The sequence below is a fragment of the Sipha flava genome, unplaced genomic scaffold (assembly GCF_003268045.1).
Source record: "Sipha flava isolate LNK unplaced genomic scaffold, YSA_version1 88_pilon_pilon, whole genome shotgun sequence".
NCBI lineage: Eukaryota > Metazoa > Arthropoda > Insecta > Hemiptera > Aphididae > Sipha > Sipha flava.
The window spans coordinates 1,247,336-1,269,493 of NW_020273630.1; the positions used below are offsets into that span (position 1 = coordinate 1,247,336).

Genomic DNA, 22,158 nt, shown 5'->3' on the forward strand with positions numbered 1-22,158 from the left:
TAAATAATAGGTACTTACTATATATACCTATCATGTAGGTAATAGATACCTACTTTATTTTTCCATAAATAATTATTACATTAAATATCAGGATATCTAGTCTCCATATATAACCATGATTACTATATGTAAATTGACGTTAAAAAGGTTTTAAATTCACGGATAAATGATAATTTTGTACCTATATTTTACTACCTAGTAGATAATTAAAAACTAGAACTAACCATAAGAAAGTGAGTACCCGTGGATTTAAACCGTCTTTAAGTTACCCTGTGATAAAATCATATACAACATACTTGTATCAGTTTGAATGAGTTGCGTCAGATTTAACCTGACTTTTGTTATAGATAGGTATACATGAGATTTATTTTTATTGGTATATATATATATTAAGTGGGCTCTAATTATTTCCAGTTTCCCGGTAGGGAAAATTAACCCAGTACGCGCCTAAGCCCATAATCTATAAAAAAACCATTAAAATCGATTTATTCACCCCAAACTACGGTACATTATATTTGAGATATAATTTTATGCGTTTATAAATAAGTTCTGTAAAGTATAAAATATACAAATAATAAAATTATAAGTCCTTATTTAATTAGATTTATATTATTATTCCATTAAACCTATTGATAAGTAACTTATAGCCTATAGGATAAATAAATAAATAAATTACTATCTATTAAGTCAGCAAATTTAACCAGTTGCCCCACCCTTTCAAAATTTGAAATGATGCCCTTGAATTAGTTTATTTTTAAGACAACACTAAGTGCCAATGCAATCATAGAATGGAACAATAATCAACAATGTAGGGAAATGCACACTACGATATTCCTATAATAATAATTGATTGATTATAATTTTGATAAAATAGTGAATGTAATAGTTTACAGACATAATATAAACTTGTTACGCATTTTACTATTGATAATTCAAGGAGTATTTTTACTGAATAGGTTATTTCGAACTTCCGAGACAGAGAGTATCATGGACAAGCGGTGTGAGACGGTTAGAGATGTTCCGGGTACCCTTTAATTACTAGATAGTCGAGTACTCGATGTCATAATAATGACTCAGTCTTTACCCAAAACCCGGCGTAGTACTGAATTTTTACTCAGCCTTTACCTTGTACTTGTACTTGTACTTGTAATATTGAAATGTTTACTTGAGCAACATTTGATACCCGGTTTTTAATCAATTTTCTACTATGAAAATCTTTAAACACGGTAATTCTTAAAATGCTTTAAACCAGGTCACAAGTAGTTTCGTATTCTCCGGGCTAACTAGCGTCCAGAGAAAAAGAAAAATTTCTTTTCCCATTTAATTGTACACACACGAATATACCATAACACGAATAGAGAATTTTTGGCTATAGTAGCTGAAAGCTTTTAAAAATTAAAAATTAATTAAAAACCTTGAGAATTCCAATACTTAAGTTAATCTGAAATCAAAAGATATAAAAAATTATTATATGAATACGCTAATTTTTTTATATTTTTAGATAATTATTGCATTTGAAATTAAATAAACCAATTACCTACGTCATAGCATATACTAAATGACAAAATATGCTTACATTTAAATTATTAAAAATGTATAAATATGTTTAAAAGATACACAATACATTGATATATAATTATAGTTTCTGTACAGTATATACATTATAGATAAGAGTATTATACCTTACGGTGCAAATGAAATGTGCAAACAAAAAAACAAAAAAAAAAAAAAATTATCTTATTTTCAATTTTAAACTAATTTATTAAAAATGGTTTTGCGTGGAAAATTGTTAATTGTTAAAATTTTTATATACGAATGGTTTCGTATTTATTAATTTTACAAATATTATGAAAACAATTCATGATTACCAAAATAATGTTTTTATAAATTGTCAAAATAGTAAATAATATTATTTTCTATTTGGAATTCTATTCAACATCAAACAAGTCCAAAATATCCAATACGTATTATAAGCCATATGCATCACCGCAGTATACATCTAATTATATTCTAAAATACTACACAATGACTTTAAAGTAAATACTATTGAACTTGCTGACACTTCATAATATAATTCACCACAATAATTTAATTGCATAAAAACCCTCGTATAAATAATAATTCCATCAACATTTCTGAATAACCCGTCACGCAGACTTAAAAATAAATAGTTTAGGGACTTATTAATTTAATTAACCGGTGTTACCAACGATTTACTTCCTCTTTATTACACATCACGCTATATTTTAAATATAATTTTGTATAATAACCAGTTTACTAATTATATTATGGCTTATGCTTGATGGTTATTATTATTATGATCAAATTGCAGGCTATGGATGTTAATATTTAAAAAAAAATATTTGTATATAACAGATTATATCAAACATAATTATATTTATATATATAGTTGTATATATATAATTTTTTTACAGAATAAAATAGTATAAAAATTCGTATATTGAAATATAACAGACAATAAGGTATGCATTGAAATATTCAAACTTCTGAATTCTTTGCACCACTCCTAACTTATAATTAGAATAATAGTTTACTACTCTAACTCATAATTTTTTTTTCTTATACTATTTCATAGCTAATATATAACAATTTATACATAGAATTAGAGACGTGCAAATTTTTTAAGATATAAGATCAATAAGATATGAACGAAAATAAACGCGATTTTCATTATATAAAATAAAATATTTTTTTCATGGAAGAAAAAAGTTTGGTATCAAAAGTAATGTCATATCTTTTATTTTTTAGAATATAAATCTACCATTAATATCATGATAATTTGTTTATTTGAACAGTTCAATGATTGAATAATATGATGTACACAGAAAATTATTTAGTAGTTAATAGTCAACATCTGGCTTGTATTTTTAAAAAAAATAAGCACTATATTTAATGTTATACTATAATTTCAATTGTACTGAGTAACTACCACATTTCAAAGGTATATTATTTATTTTATTTTAAAATAAAACTAAAATTACATAAATACATATATAATATACATATATACGTATAGTCGCTTATCGAGTTTAATATACTTGTAACAATATTATTATAATTATATTATTATTTGTGATTTTCAGGCTGAAATGGGAAGGCAACGGAGGTGCGTGGTGTCCAAAAGGTTCTATATCCAACGATGGCCATCAGTATCTGGAGGTAAACTTGCAAGGGTTGCACGCAGTGACGGCCATCAAGACTCAGGGTCGGTATGGTAACGGGTCTGGTAAAGAGTTCGTTGAGGAAATAATGATCGAATATTGGAGACCAGGTTCCAACAAATGGATACGTTGGAAAGGCAGGGATGGCAAACAGGCAAGTTTTATTGTTTGTTATATTTTATATATATATATGTTAATTAGCATAAGTATTATATTAACTTGTCAAATATTTATTGAAACAAGACTATTATGGTTAACATAAGTGGTCGACAATAGTTGTTTGGATCGGACGCAATTCCTTGAGATTTGATATTGAGTAATAATATAGCAATGACAAACGGTGAATTCCTGAAAACGTGACATATTATATTCGGATTATATAAAAACTAATAATCATAAACAATATATATTTTTTTATGGTGTACACGAAAAATAAGAATAAAATAAAAATGTCAATGGGTTAACAGTGATTTTACAAAAAAAAATATTTTAGATGCATATTTCCAAACAACATCGTCCCTATTTGTGAAATCTCACGAATAAAATTTGATATGTACAATTTAAAATTCAACTTGTAATCCAATATTATTGAAGTACCTACGTAACGAATAAATGCACTACAATATTTTACAAAGCAGATATATGTATATATATAATAAAAATCTAGTTCACTTCATTAAATAACAAAATAAAAAACCTCTTCGAGAATTGTATAGTATTGAATTTTTCCTACTCATATTTTGAACATATATACTCGTATATACATATCTGTGAGTGATTGTATGTGGTATAATTATAATATATATATATCTGCTTGTAATAGTTTATCTATACACAATATATCATACTATATAAAAAATATAGTAATGTGTTACTGTACAACGCATCGTTTTGGTTGATACAACAATATCGTATTCAATTTACTTGAGCTTTTCAACACAATCATATGAAATGTAAATACATAGTGAATGAAAGATATTTTTGGATTGTGACGATCCAATAAAATAAAAATATACATTGTAAAAATGCCAACGAGAGATGATCAGACGAAACTTAAACATGTGTACAGAAAAAAAAAGTCAAGTGAGGAACGATGTTATTTACTCCATGCATAAATAATAAGTATTATAACTTAGATACTACGTCTCACAAATACTGTTCAAGTTGTTCACTCCGAGGAACGAAGCATCAAAAATGACATTCCAAATACAGTCAATGTTGTAAATGTCTACGAACACAATACAACCTAAATATATTGTATTTATAGTAACATTTTTGATGTTGCAGCAAATACGTGTTATAAACTGCGTGTATATCGAATAAAATCCAACGTATCAGTCCTGTGACTTTTATAATATTATCTTTGATACGTTTTATATAATCTATCCATCGAAATACAACAAAAATAGTTTTCAATTTTAAAAATAAAATATTCTGCCAAACGCTGAAACGTGTAAAAAAAAAATTGACACTAAAAACAAAATAATACCATAAACATTTTATTTTTTTAATCTTATAAAATTATGATAAATACATTTGAATATAGAAACATGATTACGTATTATAATAATTAATATAATTTCCGAAGAGAATAGTTTAGTTTTATTGTAAATTGCATTATGTTATTTGGTAAACATGGATACAATTTAATTTAAATAGGCGGAAATTTTTTAAACACATAAAGTTAAGAGGTTAATTTGAAGAACCGATAAACTTGTCAGTGTTAAAAGTTATTATCTGATTAGTTAACAAAGTTCACTTATAAAATCAACTACCCTAACTAAATCATTTTTATATTATATCATGAAAGAAAAACTCATACAACATTGTTTAGTTGGCATGAGAATAATACATAATTTTTTAATAAACATTACTTTGTTCAAAATTATCTTCAATTTATTAACTTCACTTATGTTTCATTATTAAGTTTACAAATATCAATAGTTTTATTTTCAAATTTAAATGTCAACGATTTCCTAGTACTTTCACAAGGAAACTTACACTCAGTCAAATCTGTCATTTAATTTTTATTATTATTTCTATTTATATATTTATTTTCATTAATTATTCTTATTGTTCTGCATTGTAACGTATTAAATAAAAATAAATTATAAAAACAAAAAAAATTTCAATGATTCAACAATTTTAACATCTGATTTTTTGTATAAGAAAAATTATTAATAAATAATATTATAATATAAAACAAAATAGAATGATTTTAAGGCTTATCACAATTATTATAATAAGCATTATTTTATTATCATGAATAATTTAAACAACTTGTTTAAAATATAACATATGAAATATGATATAACAATACTATATAATAAGTTTTTTTTTTTTTAGTAGAAACAAATATTATATTGGTGTCTTATTTAAGCTATAAGTTTGAATACTATAGATATATACATATCGTAAATATATTATGTGTTGCTATTATGTAAATTATTTTATACAAGAATTCTATAAACTATAGTAGTGTATAAAGAATTAATTTTGTTTCGATAATTTTTAAATAATATTGACCAAGCATTTTCAAAATTTTTCGTTGTCGATTGTTGATAATAATAGCGTTTTTAATTGCAATATTATGACAGTAAAAATAATGTTTTGTAAACATTAATGTCTAAATAAGCACATTAATAAGGTCCATAAATAAAGAATTTTGATATCAAATGCATAATTTGAACACCAAACACAAATTTTTTCTTTAAAAGTTATTTGTTTTAATTTAAATATTATTTATTTATTAATATTAATGTTTATACGTTTTTGGTGCAAGTATTTTATGAGTGTATTCCAAAAATAAAATAAATGTTAGCTTAAAAAATTTCAACGAATATAATTTTTTGACTATACATTTATTATCCCTTCTTGAAATACGGGTATATGGCAAAAACTTTTTAGAATTTTTGACACCATTAATATTAGTACTAACTCAATTAATATGATGTCATAAGTAATTTATAAGTTATAACCTATCATATCATATATCAAATTATAACCTATGAATGACCTCGGTTGTATAATATACTATTATTTAATAAGTAAAGCATGAAATATAACATTAATTAAAAAATACAATCGTTATAATCGGAATTTAGTTAATTTGCATATCTTGCTTGTAGAAATTAATATTTCATTGGCTAAAACGATTTTGCAGCGAAATATACATTTTATTTGAATACATCTCGTCGTATATATATGTTGATAAATAAAAACTTGTTCAAAGCAAAATTATTTAGTAGTACGTTGAAAGCAACGTTTTTATTTGTGGTTGAAATATTCGAAATTGAATTTCTACCAACTTCAAATCCCGTATTCGATTAAGTTTATAGAGATAATCCTTACAAAAAGAAAAAAATAAGAAATATATAGTTTTACTTTTTCTTACAGTAACAACACGTATATATACCACGTATCAACATCAAAGGAATTTCAACCTTTAAGTGTGCTTGCAACTTCGTATTTTTGTACGTGTACGTGTACGTGTACGTGTGTGTGTGTGTGTGTGTGTGTGTGTGTCATATTCAAGATAAAAAATTATACATTACCCTTATTCAATATGTACAAATAGTTGTTGACATGATTCTTGACCTTACAGTATGACTAAAATGTCACTAAACTTTGATCTCAAACAGTATAACTTATAAATAATGGTGCTTATATTATAGTATTTAACATATATGTATTAGTGTATTTATTTTTGAATTAGATTAATAAATTACATTAATTTTTTTCTCAACCAACAATCATTGACAACATTAACTAATTTTTTAATTTGGACGATTGAAAGATAAACTATAGTCAGTACCATGGAAAAACACTACTTATATTATGCATTACTTATGTGAAAAAATTCACTACAGTAAGCACTACTACTCTAAACTATACTATTGTATGATACTATCTCATTATACTTAATATTTACCTAGTATACTTTTTTAAAACGATTTGCATTGTTTCTGTCAACCATTGTTGATATTACAATAACCAATAAGGATTATATAAGTAACGATAGGATACTTTGGATCTTGACCCTTCATAGCCAGATGCTAAATAATTAATTTTAAATTATTATTATTAGAATAGTTTCAATGAAATGTCTTATTATATTCAGCTTTTTTTTTTTTTTTTAATAATCGAACCTTTCCTGAACATGAAGGAATATTTTTAATATTTTAATTTTTCATGTAATCTTTTGTCAAAGTTAAAAAAAAAAAGATAAGAAAAAAGTTTATACCAGTGTTTCTTAAACTTTTTATCCCTGGAACCCTTTTTGGTGTCCATATTTATCGTGGAACTCCTACTTTTTTTTTAGCTTTTTAGCTCTTTTTAGGATTGTTTGTAAATAAATTATATTCATAAAATAATATTGTATTAAAGGTATTAAATATATTTCAAAAAATATGTTAAAATAAAAATTAATATAATAATAATTGTATAATATATATAATGGTATATAATAATACTTAAATAATAATTAATTAGACTATTCCATATGGCTTATACATTGTTATTTAATAGACAAATGTTTTTTTTTTATAATGCAAACATTTTTTTCACTATTACTAATCTTTGGTCAAAAATGTTAAAGTAATTTTCCTAACAATTTTTAAAAAATTACTAAAAATTACTTAATTTCCGCGGAATACAATTTAAGAAACGCTGGTCTATACTAATCATAATAAATTGTAACATTATGTTTATATATTTAATATTTTATTTTTATATATATTTATATTATAAACTATAATATTATGTACATGCTATTATAAAGATACTAAATGTTTATGTTGTACATAAAACAGTTTATTTTTAATTTTTAAATTAAGTTTATCAGTCGTCTTTGATTATTGAATGGTAACTGATATTAAAAGGTCTAAGAAATCCATTCAATTATAATTTTTAAATAATATTCTGTAAGAAATAGCATTATTTAATGATCCGTCTCCACATAGTAGCTTCTTAAAGTTATCATTTTCAAAGATAAAATTCCATCACTTTTCTTTGGCTGTTATTTTCACATTTTTTTTTCTTAAGCAACGCAATGCAATGTAACTGTAATTATCAATAACTAATAAATAATCCAAGAATTCATAAAACACCAAAATAATAATTTTGAGTACACAATTGAGTACAAGCATGTATATTTATAATATAAAATGTATTATTTTGTATGCATATATTAGTTAACAAGTGACATTATTTGCAAAATTACTCAATTTAAGTTACTCAGTTTCAAAATAGATCTATTTCACAAACGGTTATTAAAAATTAAATAAAAGCTCAAACTCATTTACCAACTATCTCAATAAGTTTTCAGAAATTATAGTTTAAAATAGATTGCAGAGAAAAAATTTTTTTATTTAAATCGAGCTGCTCACCATGTGGGTTGCCATAATACACAGCACCCTAATCAATATATAGATACATCATACATACATTTCAGTGTCTATGTGAAATACTATAAAATAGATATATATATAATATAATATAGTTATAGACTATAAAACATCCAAGTTTATGAAAATGTTGCTTTCCATATGACATGCTATAGATCAATACTCGTACATAGCCATCACAAGATGGTAGGGGTAGGTAAATAGGGCAAGAACCCAAGGGCCTCCTAAGTATTATGAATATAGGGATGTCAATAATTAATGATGATAAAAAAAATCAGTGTTATGTTTTAGATAAGTATTAATTATCCTTTTATACTGAAATATTTAATATGAATTCCTATCAAATTGTATATCACTTACTGTTAAACTAGAAATTATATAAATGTTTTACATGCCTTCAATAATATATATATATATATATATATTTTACCGTAGAATTTAATATTATTGATAAATTATTAATATATTTTGATATAAATATAAATTATCAATTTTAACAATTTCTAAAGATAAATCAAGTTTGATTGAATTCGGTTAATTTGGTAAATAAACATCACTAATAATGGCAAACTACGCAGAAATGCAAAATGTATATTTTTATTAAATAGTTGTAATTTGTTAATAATCATGAAAAGTTTGAACAACTTTAAGCAAGGAAAAAATCCTTTATTTCATCAAAGAGAATTTTATACATAATGTTCAAATGTTGGAGTATTAAATCTTTATTATAAAATTATAAAACATTATTATTATTATATTTAATAAGTTGTTCTTATAAATATAAAAGGCAATTGTAATGTTTACTTTGAATGCTTATGTAAATGTACTAAAAATAACTCATTATTATATATTCTTTATAAATACAAAGATTCTTAATAACTTTTATGTATAGTTTTGTGAAAAAAAGTAATTTTTCTATTAGGTAAAAAGTGTCAACTTTGAAATGTTATCAAAACAAAATTAATACATTTTTATAATGAAGATCACAATAACAATAATAATAATAATAATAATAATAATAATAAGCAAATACCATAATTAATAAATACAGAGGTAAATTATAAACTAAAAATATGAAGTAAATTTTACAAAAAATATAATGTGAAGAAGTTGAGGAGAGGGGTCGTCAAATGTTGTTGTTCTAGAGCATTGTTGGTAGTTAGGATGACACTGGATAATATGACCATTAAATTAACAATATTAAATAATATACTGTATAATTATATATCTATTACGTATTATATAATTATACATGCTGATATTGTACACAGCAATTTTAATTTTTTTTAAATCTTAAGAGTAAATAAATACTTCATATACATACTAAGATCGCTGCTTGGTATACATATCATATTTAATATTTTCACCATAAAAGTACATATATTGATGTGGTAGGTCTTGTATTATTATAAATCAGTTGGTTTATAAACAACTTATGTAAATATATATTTTCAATCAATAAGAAATTCTTTATTTTTTTATTTATTTCATATATATATTTATACATATTTGAATGTTGAATCCTACTGAGAACTCTCATAAATGGGTTTCAAGAAAATAATAATTTAAAATCGATATAAAATATAATACCATAAAAGTGTTTAAAAAATCAACTTATCGCTGTATGTAAAAAAATATGTTCATTTCATGATTTATTTTTTCAATATTTTTACATTTTGACATGTAAAACATCACACCTTTGTGATGGATATTAAGTGCTAAAAATCACATTTATCATTATTTGATATTACTCAATTTTTATACATTTATAAAACATGAATATCTATATCAATTCTTATATTATACTTTAATATTTCATCCGATTTTCTTTCGAAGAACTTCAATGTTTATATGAACATAGTGCATTTTTTTAAGAAAATAAATGAATTATACAAGGTTTTCATGATTATTTTAGACTATCTATATTTTATGATAATATTGAGGTAATTAATTTATATATATATATTTGTTATAATTATTTTATTATTTCACATGTAATCTCAAAAATTATAACTATAATTTTTTTATAATAAATAAATATAATGAAATTAAACGGTTTTGTATTGATTTTAATTATTTGGGAAAATAATGTTTTCAAACCATAAAAATTAAATTAATTAACTCTTATGTGTATCATTATTAACTTAATCATTATAGGACTATGTTTGATGTTTACAATTTCTCAACGCAATGATAATTTAAAAAAAATTATATTATCAATTTCTCCACTCAACTATAGATAAATTATACTTATATACAGGGACGAAACTAGGGGGTGAAAATGGGTATTCATTACCTGGCATAACATTTTAGAATGTGTAATTTTTGTAACTATTAACAACTAATTTGATATTTTTATCTTTGTTAAATACTATTATAAGGTTATAACTCAATAAGTATGATTGTATATTAATTATTAGAAAAAATTATTGAGAAGAGTTAATTTAAGTTAAGTTTAGTTAGTGGTCTACGGATAAGGCGTAATTTTAATATTTTCCCCAAATGTAAATATTCCTAGTTAAATCTCTGCTTATATACATAATATTATAACTATTTGGTCAACATTTTTCTTCATTATTTTTTTTTTTTTTTAAATTAATTAATCATTAATAAGTAGTAAAATATAACATTTTTATGTATTTTTCGACATCTAAACTCTAAGTGCTGACAATTTTTTCCTCATCGATGTTTAATGTCATAACTATCCGAAAATTTCATTTAATAACGATACACATATTCGTTTATTACTGCATTATCAATTAATCTACAGTTACATTTTATTTAGTGTAAGAATTAACCTATACTGTATAACATTTCTATGATTGATATCTAAGATTTGAAACTAATATTTTTATTCAGCATACATCAAAAAAAAAAATTTAAAAAAAAATAATCAAATAAATAAATCATAGTTCTTTGCGTCTTATCAGTTGTTAAACAAGTATTATGGATAAATTTAAATGTAATTATCTAAAACAATCCAAAGAAGTAACCAATTCAAACTATACAAAAACAAATGTATTAATTTTCAAATATACAAATTCTTCAACAAGCGAACGGATATATACATAGTTGATTAATTATATTTTAACATTTTAGTATTTAGAATAATTTATTACACTGAAAATAAATTTAAAAACTAAATACATTTTACATATGAAAAATTAAATGTACCAAAATGTACTAATAGGCATCGGTATATAAATTCGTTTGTTGTGAACATAAAATCGGTAGATTAGGCAGGTATAACGTAGATAAAGTTAATAATAAACAATAACAATTAATAAAGCTCTAATTTTAAATAATACAATTATTCAACTATATAAATGTAGGCATATGGCTACCGTTATAAATAATTTGTATAGACCCTGACAACCACACAGTTAGAGGCATCGTGCAAATATAACAACGAATAAATAAAGTCAACTAAAATTATAGCTATCGATAAGGGTAACCTAGGAACAAAAATTGGAAACTGTGACCTCTGGGAATCAATAGAAAAGTCTTAAAGTTAAATTAAATTAAAAGTAAAAATATATTAAGTCTATAAATATCAATGAACCCCATTGAATCTATACTGTTTAATTACTTAGTAAAACAGTTTTTAAATAGTTTCCGAGATAAATCAGAAGATTTAAAATGTACATCATTATATAATTTTATGGATGTGTATTTAAAGTATTATTAAAAAGTCAGATGTGGTACTAACCAAGTAAAAGTCCATATTAAGTTAATTTATTTTTATTTTAATCTTTCATAAATTATTATTTTATAATTTATTTTAATGTTTTAATTTTAATTGTTTTAACTATTTTATAACATAAGAATTTCATTATAGTAACGTGTATTGCACACATTTTGTTTGGCTTTTCATTGTCATTTCCAAAAAGAAAAACTTTGACCCTTCTTCTTTCATTTCGCTTTCTGTTTAATAGAATAACCATACCTTACTAGTTAAGAATATTTGATATTTTTCTACGTAGTTCCAACCTTCTATACAATTACTTTCTCACTCTAACCATATCTGCTCCAAAACTTTTTTAATCATTTAGTACATATTAAATATCGAGTTAGTTGTAAGGCTTCATTCAAAGCTAACAGTAACACAATTTAATTCAAAAGTGTAATACATATATTTATGACTGACTAACATCCTACATATTTTTTATGAAATAGGAAATGATATGTAAGAACTTAAAATTCGAAAAACATTTTCGGGAGATAATTTTGTTTACTTTTTTTAAAAACAATTATGTGCATTTGTAAATTATTGTCATAACTTGCAAACAGTTAAATAATATTTTAAATTTAATAAAATTAAATATGTACTTACTGTTCACGTATAATTTTATCATAGTAAATAGGCAATAATAGAAAAATAATAGAAAAAGTAAAGTCAATTAAATTATTATAATTAATATCGGTAAATTGGTATATCAGTACATATGATAATATTTTTAATTTTAATTGTATAATTAATTATTTTACTGTATTAACCATAGTTAATAAGTATTATTCTACATTATCTGTACTAAGCCCTAATAAGGGCGTTTATCATCAATAAATAAATAAATAAAATACCTACCTATATTTCTTATTACCTACCATTCATTATTGTCATAATAAATGATTATATATCTCTATGAATTCATCATACCCAGTGGCGTAAACTGAGTGGTGAAAATGTGGCATTTTCTAGTGTCTGTTTAGCTCACTTGTATACCCAGCAATCAACCGGGGCCCTGAGATTTATTTTTAAAATAGGGGCCCAACCAGCGGCGGATTAACAGTTAGAGAACTGTAGATCAGGCTATTTCAAGAGAGTACTTATTAGAGCTGTAAGTGGATTATAAATGTATTCCTTGTAACAAAAAAACAATATGATCATATTATAATTGTTTTTTAAGTTTATTCATAATTATCATTGTAAACATTCATTTTATTTTGTAGAATCTTTCTTGAAAGATTCTAATCTCTTACTTCTTGGATCCGGAATGTATTTACGTGCCATTTAAACTAAAAACACACATAATTTTAGGTATCTATTAAATATTATTTTAAAAGTGATATGAATATACAATTTTAATTTGTAAGTCATGTCATTAGTTTATGCTATTAAAGTGTGGAATTGCTCTGTTTGTACAACTAAATAAGATCAAATTATATTAACCCTAATCAACACATTAAAATTGAAAAAATTATTTTTTTTTTTTTTTTTTTTTGAAAGCATAAAAAAATATTGCAAATACGAATTTAAAATTCATTTAATCACATTATTGATACCTCATATAATAATTGTAAAATATATTTGATGTTCATACTTACGTTTTAAGTGTAGAGCTACGATGAGTTGTTTGGATTTGGCTTGTAGTGAAAGAGTTGATGACAGTTTTGATGTTATCAATTAATGATAAAACCAATGTAGCAATATCTTGTGCAATATAAATTGTACAGAAAATGTTCCGGTTAATTAAACAGTGAAGACTAAAATTGATAACGATAAATAAATAATTTTCTATAATCAATAATATGATAAAAAAAGTTTTTGACCCGATTCCCCTCAAAGACCCTAATTACCCCATTTTATTGTAATAGAGTTTAGGATAGTTAGGAAAATATTTTTAGAAGGTACCTATTTATTGAATATCCTCCAATATTATGTAATCTAGACTCTAAACTCTAGAGGCCTATTGCAAATTGTTTGCCGAATTCCCAATCATAAGCCAGACCGACACTGTAAATAACATTTTACTTCTAATTTGCCAACCTTAATTTGTGTTTACATAATGCATTTTCTTCAGTGACTAACCAATAGCGTAGCTAATTAAGATAATAAATAATTTATGTAAATTACCTTTTTGGTTTATATTGACTTACGCATAAATAAAATGTTATTATACGAACTTTTTTCATTAATTTTATTACAAATTATATTAATTACCTAAGTAGTAACTGACCAAATGTATTTAATAAGTTTTATTAAAATATTAATTTGTCAAGCCTTTAATTATATAATATTATATACATCTTTTAATACTTATGTAATGGATTCGCTATAGGTATTAGTCATATTCACCGTTTATCAGAGGAGGACGAATGGACAGTCTAGGAACGTCACTACCGTATATTTTAGGGTTCTTTATGATATCAATAGTCCAAGGTAGTTTTATCAGAACATTGGTCATGGCTTGAAAGATATAATATTTGTCTACAATTTACATGTGGCTTGGTGGTCTAGGGGTATGATACTCGCTTAGGGTGCGAGTGGTCCCGGGTTCAAATCCCGGCCAAGCCCAGACAATTTTTTTATATTTTTTTCTTCAGAAATTTTTTTTACAATAACTACTATAACATTATCTTTATATATAAATAATTATAATTGTATGTATATATACATTTTTTAATATTTAGTCATTACAAATAATGAGGTTTATGAGTACAAAAATTGTAACCATAACATATAAATGCAGTCTAAAGTATTGCGTCTAGTAGTCATTTATGAGAATGATTTATAATATTTTTGCCTACTATTAATGTTAAATAAAATAATGCATCACGATTATCGAATTTTTTTTTTCTTTTTCAAAATTTAATAAAAAACATAGTAATACGCATTAATAATTAAATTATAATCAATAGAATCGAATAATACATGCAAACATATGAAACATGTATGTAATACTCATCTCAGTCATTTATTTTTAGTATTTAAAATATACTATACGTTGAACTCATTGCTTGATCCTTTTTTTTGTGTATTCATTATGTTATCACAATATTTTTTTGAAGTTAGTCAGTCGATGTTATTTGCACATCCATAATTAATGATGAATTAGATATTTTAAAAAATATTTGATAAAATTTTAAATATACACTCATACCGTAGCGTAGCCAGTGGTATGCAGGTTATAACCTCCCACCCCTCAGAATTTCTCTCTTATTTTCCAAGATATACAATAATTTTAAAACATAGGTATTAAGTTGTACCATATCATTATCGAATAATTTTCACAGTTTCAATAAACTAAATAATAACACGTTTTATATTTTAACTCACGTTTAAAAAAACTTATTAAAATTAAAATGTTAGTACTTATGTACATTGGTGTATTGGAAGGTATATGGGGGTATACGGCGTATACCCAATACGCTATTTGTATCCATGGCGTGTACAATGCCGGATTAAGCATCTATTGGGCCCCGGAGATGAGATTTTATATGGGCCCTTTTGACAAAACATGCATTACAAAGCCGCTCGCTACGCTCGCAAAACAATACATTTTTTTAACTATTTCACAAATTGTCATTTGCAATATAAAATTTAGGTCTATAAAACTACTAATTTTAGTATGTAGTATCAGCTTAAAATTGTTTGGACCCCGGGGCTACCATCCCAGCTAGACCCCCCTTAATCCGACCTTGGGCGTATAGTTTATGAGAAATTGATAATACGCAGACGTATAGCTTGTAATTTGACAAATATAAATAGTAAAACTTTTGTTTATATTTATGACATGATTCGGTATCGGATATATTATTATTTTTCAATTTTTTTTTTTTTTTTTTTTTATGAAGAATTCAAATTTGTTTTCATTTAACAAGTTTTCATTAGAAAAGTGGGATCCCAAAGACTATGTGAATTCGTGGATGATAAATCATAGATCAGTAGAAGACAATAGAAGTAAATTGTCACCCAGATGTAAATCCGAATAGTAAAAACGAAATAAATCTTTAAAGAATACTGACGTAAAAAAAAAAAAAAAAAGTAGCCAAGATCAATTTTTTTTTATTAAATTGTTTTTGTTTAAATTTTTTTGTCGATGTGACAGTAATTAACGTGATATAAAATTCAAGCAAAGCTTGAAATTGTTTTGTATGTCATATCATAAATTTATACCATAAACACGTGCTTTTTAACTTTAAAAATAGATAGAAATATGATGAGTGGTTAAATTAAAAATCAATAACCACTTAATAAAATAATTAGTCGATTTGTTTAGCATGTAGAATTATTATAAAATAAATACAAAAGTATAATATTTTATCAGGTTTTAAGTGAATATTATTCGAGCGAAGCGAGAAAAAATTTTTTTGGTTTCTACCATATTATAGTTACTAGTTAGGTACATGAAATAAAGCGTATACCCATGATTTATTTTAGCAATACATCACTGCTTATGTAGGAGAGAATTGAAAATTTAAAAACCCCAACAATATTTTTTTGGCTACACCACTGTATATATGTTTCTATGTATGTGAGTTATTCCTATAAAACAATGATATTAAGTCCACGGTTCTCCTGTTACCACCAAAGAGGCTGTGACTGGTGACCCTGCTAATTCCAGGTGAAGTATTTCGGAGGTATTGCGAAACCAAGTAGTTACAACTTTTGTATAATAACATAATTTTTAATCATAAATTACTAATTTATTAATATACTGGTAGAACGTTATACACTTCTTAATAAGGGTTTCTTCTCTGTTGAAAGTTGAATGAAAAAAGAAATTCGAAAATTATATTATTAAATAAGCAATGATTACATACCATTATCATAATACACTTAGAGTTTTGATAGGAAGAATAGAAAAATTTTAATGTAACAATTGAATAAAATTGATATCTATAATAGAATAAATATTTCCTTCTTCTTTTAACATTTATTTTTGATATAATTATAAATAATGAGGTTATTGAAAAAGTGTGTGCTTCTTTATTCGATTTTCCCAATTGGCTACTAAACTATTATATGCGCTATACTAATGGCCTATGTGCAGGGTTATATTTACCATTAGGCAGAATAGGAAACTGAATATGGCCTCTGTTATTAGTTGGCTTCGGATTTGTATGAACCTTTTTTTTTTTTTTTTTACAAATTAAACTTTCATGGTATAAAATAAATATAAGCAATAAATAATATTAATAAAAAAAATCAGCTTAAAATGTCACATTTTTTTATTTTGCTTAAAGGTCTCAAAATTCCTAAATCAGACCCTGTATTCATGCACGTGTTTAATTAAACGAACAAACGTTTAATTAAATAACTCGTTATCATATAGTTGGTGGCTGAAAGGGATAAGTTACCCGGCTCTTCTAACACAGACTATATATACACATTGTAATTTCACTTACTTATTATTGTAATATTTAATCTTATAAACTATTCAATTCGATAATACTAAAACACAATTTCGAACTTTCTATTAAAATTTAACAAGCTAATTAAGAATAGTAGAACACTCGAACAATTTGGGCGACACGCGTACGTAAATAATTTGAACGTATTAGATACATATTATTATTTTTAGAACCATAAAAGCTTACATCAATATTCATATATTAATACTACAGTATGTAATAGGTACGGATGTACGATGATAGCGACTGAGCATTGATAGAAAACGGTTCCCAGGAAAGCGACGTATAACGTTTTATTCGCCATACACCACTCATGCACGTGTGGGTGCGTCGTGCTGAACCATTTCAAATCAACTTATAGTATACGATCTACAGGCTACCTGATGTGATGGTAGTACACAAAACATCGGTGCGTAAAAAACAAAGATAAAAGACCTAATAAAAAAATTTGGCATCGATGGCATCTATAATTTATTAATACCAAACGGATTAAGAAAAAGTGCAAAAACTTTTCTAGTGCTTTCCCGGGATTTTAACGCGGGTTAGACACGTGTTGGAATTGAATAAATTGTATATTTTTCTATAAAATTATAAAAATTGTCAGATGATGTCAAGATAAACTAGGTACGTTCATGCAACTACAGAAAAACCACGAAAAATTGAAATAAGTTGGGTGTGAAAAGCGGTATGATTCGCCTTAACCGAATTGTACTTACATAAAAACAAAAGTGAAGTCCATATGACGTATTTGTATAGCGTACATATTTAATAAATGATGAGATACGAACAAAAATACGTCGTTAGAAATCGTAAACGATATATGAATTGAAGTTGGTAAATATGATATATAAAATAAAAAAAAAACGAAAAAATTTTTCGGGCTTGGCCGGGATTTGAACCCGGGACCACTCGCACCCTAAGCGAGTATCATACCCCTAGACCACCAAGCCACATGCTAAGAATATGATGAAACACTCTTTATAACAGCATTCGTTGGATCAGCTAAACTTCACAATACACAAATGGGAAGTGAAAATTATTTTCTCATCGTAAGAATTATGGGCGTATCGCTATATTTAACCAACTGCAAACATTACTTCTTCTACTCGTTCTCATTAATTTCATCATTTCAATTCGTTATACAGTCTCTGTTTAATATCACTGCGACTTTATTCACCGTACCACTTGTGGTTATTGTGTAATTATGCACAAAACAGTGTTATTTGTTATTTAAAAAAAAAATAACTGCATTCGTATTATCAATATTATCGATAACTATTCTCAGGGGCACAATTTCAATGAAAAAACTGGAGGTGTTGAAGCCCTTCTATCTTTTTCATGTTCCTTAATGGTTATAGGTACCGACAATCCGTACAATTCAACAGTTACCTACTAAAATATTTGGTAAATATTTGAATATTTCTAAATTTAAATTGCTCGCTTTGATTTTATATTTTTATTGCACGTACAATAAATTACCCGTTTGTAAACACAAATGTTTCATCACATGATCACATTTAGATTCTGAGTGCAGCTATTCGGTAAGAATATTATGGTAATATAATGATGTTTGTATTTTATTTTTTTAACACTTTTTCGGATAGAAACTGGTCCAAAAGTTTTTTCTAGGAACTTTTTAGATTTTAAATTGGCATGTGGTGGTACATTAGATAGGTAGGTCATTTTTTTGTTATATTTTTAAATTTTAATAGTTTTTCCAGGCGTGAGGAAAAAACTGTCCTGAAACGGTAAAAATACGCTGTAAATAAAACTTTAACTTTTCAGATTTTAGTTATTTAGTCATAATTCCAAAAGTAATGTGGCTAGAAATTTGAAACTCTTACCCTATAGCAAAGATATATTTTTCGTATTTGATAAAATTTTAAAAAAGCGCATTTAATTTGAATATATAAATTTAAAAATACCTAATTTTTTAAAAGTCTTTATGTAATAAAATTTTTATTTTTGGATATTAAGTGTAAATGTAATATCACTTAACTCATATACGAGTTCTTACTTATATACTGATACTGAAAAAATTTAAAAAAAAAAAATGTTAGTCTGAAATGTATTTCATAAGCGTAAATTTCTATACCTACGATTTTTAGGGATTTTACTGTTTTTTATATCAATTTTTAACATTAAATGTTTATTAAAAAAATTTGGTCCATTCAAACATAATGAAACTTTAAATAATAAATATTTGGTTAAAAAATAAATAAATTTTTTCATCAGACTGTAAAATATTAAACAAGATGATAAAAAAAGAATCTACCGTAATTAGAATAAAAATGGTAAAATATAATATATAAATCGTTGATTTTTATACTGAACCTTTGCTCAGAACCGTTTTGATAAAGCAATGACTAATCATTTCTTTAAAACTCAGTATATTTACAACTAGGCTTGCCACTCGTCCCGGTGTCCCGGCAAATCATTCAGATTATCTCAGCTAATAGAAGCTGACAGAAAATAACATTTAATATTATATTATTAAATAATAAAACATAGAATAAGATAGAGTGCATTATATAATTTTATAATATGGTAATCTAATTAATATGGTTATGTACAACAATGTATTTTTGTATTAGCCAATGAATATTTAAATTACAAAATTATATAGGTACTTATTTTGTTTTCATATCAAAATAAAAAAATTCATTCGATAGGTTCGATAGGTTTAGGTTTAGGGATTTCAAAGTCTGGCATCCCTACCTATTACTATACTCCAGTTCGAGGACCAAAGAGACAAAGAATGAACTTCCACCACCATTATTTAAATAATAAATGTATATATTTATACAATAAAAACTCTGTTTTTCAATATATAATGAGAAATGAGTATTTAAAGGTAAATTAATATGAACAAATTTGGGGGTGCTAAGCACACTCAAGCCCCCAAAATTGTGCCTATGGCTATTCTAAAAAACCGGTGTTGGATTAATATACTCGATACACACTTGTATCGACTGTGTCCAAACAACACGTTCATACGTAAAACTATCATAGCATTACGTACCGTTAGTATTCCTACCTACAATGTTGTAACACCTATAATTGTGGATTTGTTATAATGTAATTCGTTTTAATGTGCTCAAGACAACAACAGTGTAATACACACTTATTATAATAATAGGATAATATTGTAAAACCAATCGCCGTAACCTTAACATCGCTTAGGTAGCTAATATGTGTTCATAGTTTGCGTGGGTTTGGTACAAGTGATCGATAAATTATTGTACCGCAAAGATACCGCGGGTCCTTTTGTATTAAATTTAAAGAAAGGTGGTCAATAGACCACTTGATTGGTGCCCCTTTTCAAGAATTTACTTTTATATACATTTTATTGAACACATTTTAGTTATAATTAAAAAATATAATATTAAATAAATAAATTATATATATTATATATCATCTTTATGTCCATTTATAACTATTTTAACCATTTATACATATCAATAATCAAACCTCGTAAAATTCAAGTTTACAGATATATAACAACAAAATATTTAAAACAATTAAATAATTATTAAATTTCATTATAATTCATTTTTTCATCAAAGATAATATTTCGACCAAATCAATTTTAATAGACTGGTTATATAGCGGAGCCTGGTGCATTTACATCAATTGCGCCACCCTTCCGCCGGTCCTGTGTAATACGTTGATTTAATTTATTATAATGTATTCGAAACATTTAACAATTTTCAAAAATATATGACTGATGACAGCACAGAACGATGTAGAAATATATTATGTTGGTAGGTATAGAGTGTATAGAGTATAGAGTGGTAAAATATATTAAAATACATAGAAACATTTAAAAATTTAAAATTAAGCTACCCGTCGTTGAAATAAATCACGTATTTCATTTTTTCGAAGAACTTGCTGTCGTACATAAAACGTAGGTACTATATATTATATTGCTTACAGCATAAAATGCAAATCAAACACAGTTGTGGAATATCGAGATCACAGTCTGTAAAATTGTGAATAACAAATTTGAACATACATATCACAATTATAATAATAATATAACATGTCCATCATAAATATATTTTTTTGTTATATTAGAATTAACAAATATTGATCAATTGTGCGATAGCTATCTATTTCATGACTAAAATAAGCATATTTTAATAAATAGAAAAGTAAATCATGATAAAAGTTAGCTCACTTATGTGATTAACTCTTCAATGGTTTACTGAAAACCGTAAATCTATCTAGAATATTATTTTTGATATAAATGTTTGTAGTTTAATGATTTATCATTATTTAAATGGTGTTTACAAGAACGCTATTATTTCTTATTGGTCATCGATACGTAAATACCTAATAAAAATTATTTATTCCTAATGGCTATACTAAGCATCGCTTTAGAAAATGTAGAAAATATAGAGTTTTAAATGATTTTATTTGCTTTAAAGTCCTAA

The 22,158-nt window shown here is 25.1% G+C and overlaps 1 protein-coding gene and 2 non-coding genes across 3 annotated transcripts in view; 2 read left to right on the top strand and 1 right to left on the bottom strand.

Moving 5' to 3' along the window:
* Positions 1–22,158, top strand: part of LOC112693509 (discoidin domain-containing receptor 2) — a 347,933-nt gene that overhangs the window by 142,709 nt on the left and 183,066 nt on the right. Inside the window, exon 4 of the mRNA XM_025568621.1 lies at positions 3,105–3,336. Within this exon, the coding sequence (XP_025424406.1) occupies positions 3,105–3,336 (232 nt within the window). The remainder of the gene's footprint in view (positions 1–3,104; positions 3,337–22,158) is intronic.
* Positions 14,811–14,882, top strand: Trnap-agg. The gene has a single exon. It is a non-coding gene; the product is annotated as a tRNA-Pro (tRNA).
* On the bottom strand, positions 18,601–18,672 carry Trnap-agg. Its single transcript has one exon. It is a non-coding gene; the product is annotated as a tRNA-Pro (tRNA).